Here is a 6,361-nt window from a genome sequence, read left to right on the forward strand (position 1 = left end):
CCTCCCCAAAGCTCAGAGCAGCTCCTGGCACCTCCGGCACACAGGGCCGTTGCCCCACGCTGCTGCCACCTGCCCCACACTCTCAGTCTCAGGCCCAGAGCAGCTGGGCTCCTGCCCACTGGGCACGGGGCAGGGCTGCACACAGGGCTCTGGCTGCCTTTCCCACATGGCCACTGGGGAGCAGGCCAGGCATGAGCTCAGATTTTCCACAGGGGAGGAGCTGGCTGGTAGCTGAAGCAGCTGCCACGAGCCCAGGAACAAACTGCAAGCTGGGATCCCTGGAGAGACTGCAGGGTCAGCCCGAAGGGGCTCAGCCACAGGGCAGGGCACTCAGGAGTCCCTCTGAGCAGGGCTGGCTCATGGGGTGCAGGTTGGGAACATGGGGGCAGTTACTCTGAGAGGCTAAGTCACTGGGCTCTCAGCAGGCGTCCCCAGACAGCGCTGGGATCCAGCCCAGGGCCTCCGCGCTCTCCCTTACAGGCAGGGCTGCTGCTCCAGTCACCACATGGCCATGGCCAGGCTGCAGCAGGACGGTTCCCAGGGTGGGGCTTGGGGCTTTAGAGCTCACTCCCCTCAAATAGTCCCCTAGTCCCCAGGGCGGGGAGGGCGACAGCCAGACTGGGGCAGGCCTGGACCTCTCACCACCCACTGCTGCCCACACTGTGCCACTGGCAGCATCCCAGAACTACATGCTCAGGCCGTCACTCAGCCCCCCGAGCCACGCTCCCACCGAAGGCAGATGCAGCATCGGGAGCCTCGCAGGCCAGGACTCCCCTCCCCGCACAGAGCCTCTTGGGCTAAACCAACCACGGAAAACAGGCAGCGCTGTGCCCAGGGGCGCCACCAGCCAGCCTGCCTAGACCTGTCACAGCCCCCTGGGGCCCCAGAGCCTGCCCCTGAAAAGCTGCCTCAGTGGGGGGTCAGCCAGAGCAGCTCCAGCAGCAGAGCGTGAGGGAGCTGCTCAGAGGACTGGGGTGCAGCAGCCCCAGCATTTGCGTGACGGGGGAGCTGGCCGCGCCGGCTCAGGCCTGTTCCCACGGCGGGAGCTGCATTGCATTGCATTGCAGTGACAGGGCTGGCGCTGGGAGGCGGTGCTGGCGTGGGAGAGTCCAGCTTCTCCAGGGAGAGAAGGCCAGGGAAGGTCACTCTACGGAGCAGCTGCAGCACAACCTCCGTTCCCACTCAGCCCTTGCCTTGGAGAACCGCTGGAGCCAGCGGAAGGGGTCCCACAGCACAGACAAGGGCAGGCCCCTGCCTGCACAAGGCCCATCCCCCCTGAGGGTAGGCCCTGGCCCGCTGTGCAGCCCCACCCAGCTGGAGGCCTGGTGGGGGGGCTCTGGCCAGGCTGGGTGCTGGAGTGGGAACACCCAGCAGCGGGATCTCTGCCCTGTCAGACATCCCACACCATGGGGCAGATGGCAGGGGAATGTGCGGCCACCCACGCCTCTCTGAGCAACCTCATTGTGTGGCACAGACAGCTGGCGCTGCAGCTGGGGGGCACGGCCGACTCAGCCCGCCTGCGGGAAGAGATGCAGGAGAGGAGCAAGGAGGTGAAGGAACTCGGCAAGGGTAAGGAGCCACGCTTGGCCTGTTGGCACCTGGGGTTGGTAGGTGGGAGCTGGACCTGAGCAGAGGGGAGATGATGCCCTGCTCCACAGAGCAGCTCAGGAGGCACAGCCAAACTCTCCCCCTGCAGGGCAGCTTCCAGCCCAGCTCACTGCACGGGGGCTGTGCTCTGGCCAGGCAGTTAACCAAGTGCACAGCCCACCCCGCCTGGGGCCTGCCCCGTGTCCCCTTCCCGCTTGTCCCACAGCTTCTTCCCCGAGCCAGGACGGTCTCCACCCCAGCTGGGCAGCTTCAAGCCAGTGCTCACACACCCTGCCCCTCCCTCGTCCTCATGGAGTTACCCGGCTAGCCAGAGGGTGTAATGGGCTTCCATCCACTGCCTACCTCCAGGAGGGGCAGAGTCCAGAGCTCACCCTCTGCGGGCCATGGGGCAGTCACTACCCCTCCATGGGCAACCTGGGCTAGTGAATGGGCTGCACGCGTGGCCTCAGCCCACTCCGGCGGTCACAAGGTTGCTGTAACCAAGGCAGTCGCCAGGCTCAGGTAGTTTAGCTGCACTGGCGGAGCATGGATTGAACTGTAGCAGCCCTGGGACCGGCTGCAGAGGGGGCGCCCGGCTCTGATGGTGCCATCACTCAGCACACGCCTCCCCTCTGTCACTGTTCGGAGAAAGCCACAGAATCAGGCAGCCCTGGGTATGGGCAAGTCATAGGGGCCTCCCCTAGAGCCCCACTGGGCCCCAGGGCACCCACTGCTGCTTCAGGTCCTGCACATACCAGGCTGTGCCTGGGATGCCCCCAGCTGAGAGCACACCCTGCCCGTGCCTGCTGGACACACACCTGCCACCCCCTGCTTGCAGTGCAGCCCCCCCATCACCAGCAACTTTGCCTGTGGTGGCTCATTGCTAAAGCAGCGCTTGTCTCCCCCCAGGCCTGCAGAACATGCTCCTAGCTGGGCTGAGGCAGCTGCTAGCCAGCCCTGAGGAGCAGCTGGAGCTGGAGCGGCTGTGGGTCCTCTCCCTCTCAGCTCTGGAGCTCTTCCACCAAGACTTGTGCAGAGCCCAGCATCTCTGCCAACTCTTCCCGCTGCAGGGGCAGGGGCAGGGGCCTCCGTTGCTCCGCACAGGACTCACAGGGAAGGCTGAGGATGGAGGGTACAAGCCCTGGAAGAGGCCAACCCGCAAGGGGGCCAGGAGCACAGAGCAGCTGGGGGCCACCCCCAGCCTGGAGGAGCAGATTGAGCACGTGGGGGCCATGCTGCTGGAGATGGAGACCAGAGTCAATGTCCCGGTTTGGACAGTGGAGGCCACAGAGGAGGCCGGCCCCAACAGCAGTGAGGGGCTGAGCAGTGAGACACAAGCCCCAAAGGTGGTGGGGGACCCTGGGTGCTGCAGGCAGGATCAAGGCTGGCCTGGGCTGTGCTGCACCCTGTCCTGACCAGCTCCCCCGGGGAGCAAGCAAGAACAGGAACTCAGCCCCAAGAAGCAAGCTCCTTTGAGCTCACTGAGCCCTGCTGGGAGAACCAGGAAGAGGGCTCCTCTGCCAGCAGAGCAGACCACCCAGCAAGCAGGGGGGAGGGCGCTGGGAAGGTGGCTGAGGGCTGCAGGGGTGTGACTGGCAAGCTGGGCACAGATGGCAGGGGGTTAATAAACACCAGAGTCCTCCCTCCTGTGCTTGTTCCTTATACAGCTGCTTACCAAATGCCCCTGGGAACCATTTCCACACCCCCAGAAGCAGAAGGGAGGAGGTGCCCAGCTGCCAGAGACTGGTGCTTGGAATCCCCAGCTACTACCCCCAGGCGTGGGGAGAGCAGCAGCTGAGAGCTGCCCCAAGGCAGGGTCAGGCCTTTGTGGTTCCTGGGGCTTGCTTCCGCCAGCACCTGGGCTGTCTGGGCAGAGGGGACACCAGGCAGTCACCCGTGAGCACTACCATCCGCGCAGGAGCAAAGCTAAAAACCAAGAGTTTATTTATACAGTAACCAGGGGTCCACCTCCAGGATGAATTTAAAACAGCCTATGATACAGAGTCCTGTACAGAGCACTCAGAGGACAGTTCCAGAGAACAGACGGGGACAGACGGACAGACAGCCGCAGCTCAGGCAGGCGTCAGGTCTCCTGGTTCTTCACCTGCTTTGCGTAGGTTTCCTGCAGGTGTTTCCTGAAGGCTGTGGGGGCAGGGGAGAGCTGTTGGAGGGAGCAAACTCCAAGGCCACTGCAGCTCAAGCCCAGGGCTCCCCATTCCACTCACTCTTGTAGCTTGTGCAGCTGGCAAGAGCAGCCACCGCGGGGCCCAGGAAGTCACTCTGCGCCCTGGCTCAGGAAGACACCCGCCTCTGCTGGGCCAGAACTCAGTGAGTGGCCAAGCCCAGCCTTGCAGGAGCGGGGCTGAGACCCAAACAAGTGTGAAGGCAGCTGTGCTCCGCTCCATGCCCAGGTGTGAAGGCAGCTGTCACCCTATGCTGGGCCTGCAGGCAGCTCAGCTGCCGCTCAGCAGCCCAGAGACATGGTGCCTAATGGACCCCAGAGGAAGACACTCACCTGCTTGGTTCTTCCAGAGCTCAGCCGCGTGTGTGTTCAGGGGGCTTTCGACATTCGGCTCTGAAGGTTGGGAGATGGAGGGAGGGTCAGTGCGAGGACAGGACACCCGTTTCTTGTGCAGCAAGATGCCCCCCACCCCCTCAGTTTAACACTCTGGGTCACCGCCCCCCCGCTGACCCCGCAGCCTGCTTGCTGTTGGCTGCAGCTGTCCTGTCCAAATCCTGGCAGTGCTTAGGAGCCCCAGACGTGGACAAACCCCGGCCCTACAAGGCCATGTAAAAGCCTACTGCTGTCTCTGCCCCCGAGAGCAGAAGGACCAAGGATCAGACGAGACTCCTGACAGATGTGCCAGAGACCGTGCAGCTCAGGGAAACGATTTAGCAATACTAGCCAGCGGGATGGGCTGTGGGCTAATCACTGCGATCACTCCGAGATGTCCTGGGACAATCCTCATGCAGCCTCACCTCCCAGCAAGCTCTGAATGGACAGCAGGATTGTCCGGACGTCGTAGAGGGCAGACCACTTGTCCTTGAGGATGTCCAAGCAGATGTTACCCTGCGTGTCCACATTGGGGTGGTAGCAGGGGGTTAGGAACTTCACAGTGGGGGCGTTGTAGGGATACCCGTCAGGAAACTCCAGGGAAAGCTTATACCTCAGGTCCTCGTACACCTAGGGGAAGGGAGGTAATCGCAGGGTGAATGCAGGCCCCTCGATGCCTGGGGTGGGCTCAACCCTGTGCGCACCATGCTAGGCCACAGGATCGGCAGGGTCCCCCCTCAGCCCAGCCCCACTGCTCACCGTCCCAGCCGCACCATCGATGGTTCCGATCCACCGGAAGAGATTGTCTGACTCGGGGAAGGCAGATATTCCTTTGTCACCAGCCATCTGGGCAGAGAGGTGCACAATTACCAACCAGGGCCTCCCATGGCTGCTGCTTCAGCAGGCCAGGCCTCAGGACAGCCAGCCCTGCAGCAGGTGTGCTTGGCACCCCAGGGTGCAGGTGCCAGGATCAGAGTAAGACCAATCCCTGCCCCTGCCAACCTTCTGAGTGGAGCTGAACACCAACCCACTGCTGGGCTGAGGAGGGGACGTTGGCAGCAGGGGGGAGGCTGGCTCAGAGCTGGGGAAAGGAGGGATGGCCCTCAGAAGGTGCCTACTCACCATCAGCGTCATCAGTTCCTGCTGCAGCCTGTGGGGCAGAGCCAACAAGGGTCACTGGGTCCGCTGCACACCGCACCCCCGAGCTACCCCGCCAGGCATGGCCCGCAGCCCGGCCCCCCTAGATACCCCCGGGCGCACCCCCGCAGCCCGGCCCCCCTAGATGCCCCCGACACACCCCGCAGCCCGGCCCCCCTAGATGCCCCCGACACACCCCGCAGCCCGGCCCAGCCGCCCTAGGTAGCCCCCGAGCACGCCCCCCATCTGCCCCCCACGCACCTCGGAGTGAGGCCGCACCCCCGGGCCCCCCCCCCGCACCCCCCCGGCGCGCCCCGCAATCAGGACGCGGCCTGGCCCCCCCCTCACCGCTTCCCCACGGAGCCGCGGGCGGCGCTGCTGCCGGGCTCGGCCCCCTTGCGGGCGGCGCTGGGGCGGGCGGCGGGGTCCGCGTTCTGCGAGGCCATGGCGGCGCTGCCCACTCGCTCCCGCTCCGGCCTTTGAATGTTTCAAAGCTCCGGGCTCTCAGCCAATCAGCCGCTCGCTTTGTTTCGATCCAGCCAATCGCGGCTAGCCGGAGACGCGGACGTCCCGGCAACCAGCTTCCGTCTCGGTGCGCCTCAGGATTGGCCTGATCGAACGTCAATTACCTCGGTTTGCCTGTGAATGACGTCAGAAAACAGAAAAGGCGGGGCCCTTAAAGGGCCAGTAGCCGCAGTTCCGGCGGCCCAGCTGGCCAGCCACGTGGCATCATCCCCGGACGTGTCTAAGCGGCGGACCCGGGCCGGGCCGGGAGGTTGTGGGCTCCGCGCGCTGGGCTCGCAGGCGCCGGACAGACATCGCTTCCCGCGGCACGGCCCACCGCGGGCGAACAGGAAGGGTGTAGCCGCGGCTGACGGCTCTGCAGGGGGGCCGCTCTGGAAGGCCCGGCCCCGTGCTGGGCCAGGGGCTCCTGCAGAACCTGCGCGAAAGGAGGCAGGAGCAGTAGCTCGTGTGTCCCCTCTCCCAGCCCCTGCCTCACTAGCACGTGAAAGGGACAGGCCCAGAGCCCCCTCTCCGCAAGCTCCGCCCCCGCGGCAAATGCCCGTGCACAGACCCAGCCGG

The 6,361-nt window shown here is 64.8% G+C and overlaps 2 protein-coding genes across 2 annotated transcripts; one reads left to right on the forward strand and one right to left on the reverse strand.

Moving 5' to 3' along the window:
- The first annotated feature begins 1,266 nt into the window (after positions 1 to 1,266).
- LOC142022227 (regulator of G-protein signaling 9-binding protein-like) lies at positions 1,267 to 3,221 on the forward strand. Its single transcript, XM_075011828.1, has 2 exons — positions 1,267 to 1,569; positions 2,497 to 3,221. Exons 1-2 carry the CDS (start codon positions 1,407 to 1,409, stop codon positions 3,000 to 3,002), a joined length of 669 nt encoding a protein of 222 aa, XP_074867929.1. The 5' UTR covers positions 1,267 to 1,406; the 3' UTR covers positions 3,003 to 3,221.
- Positions 3,222 to 3,520: 299 nt separating this feature from the next.
- Positions 3,521 to 6,241, reverse strand: UBE2C (ubiquitin conjugating enzyme E2 C). Its single transcript, XM_075011471.1, has 6 exons — positions 5,627 to 6,241; positions 5,264 to 5,291; positions 4,901 to 4,987; positions 4,567 to 4,771; positions 4,103 to 4,162; positions 3,521 to 3,729 (listed from the first exon to the last, which is right to left on the reverse strand). The coding sequence occupies exons 1-6, from the start codon at positions 5,722 to 5,724 to the stop codon at positions 3,671 to 3,673; spliced, it is 537 nt and encodes a 178-aa protein (XP_074867572.1). The 5' UTR covers positions 5,725 to 6,241; the 3' UTR covers positions 3,521 to 3,670.
- Positions 6,242 to 6,361: the final 120 nt, after the last annotated feature.

The sequence above is a fragment of the Carettochelys insculpta genome, chromosome 17 (genome assembly GCF_033958435.1).
Source record: "Carettochelys insculpta isolate YL-2023 chromosome 17, ASM3395843v1, whole genome shotgun sequence".
Lineage (NCBI taxonomy): Eukaryota > Metazoa > Chordata > Testudines > Carettochelyidae > Carettochelys > Carettochelys insculpta.

Bases quoted from the DNA above. Each gene is read 5' to 3' on its own strand.
- UBE2C (XM_075011471.1), bottom strand. From the start codon at position 5,724: ATGGCCTCGCAGAACGCGGACCCCGCCGCCCGCCCCAGCGCCGCCCGC. The intron at 4,988-5,263 runs GTGAGTAGGCAC...CTCTCTGCCCAG, and splicing joins AGGAACTGATGACGCTGATG to ATGGCTGGTGACAAAGGAAT. The intron at 4,163-4,566 runs GTGAGGCTGCAT...CCCAACCTTCAG, and splicing joins CATTCAGAGCTTGCTGGGAG to AGCCGAATGTCGAAAGCCCC.
- LOC142022227 (XM_075011828.1), top strand. From the start codon at position 1,407: ATGGGGCAGATGGCAGGGGAATGTGCGGCCACCCACGCCTCTCTGAGC. The intron at 1,570-2,496 runs GTAAGGAGCCAC...GTCTCCCCCCAG, and splicing joins GGTGAAGGAACTCGGCAAGG to GCCTGCAGAACATGCTCCTA.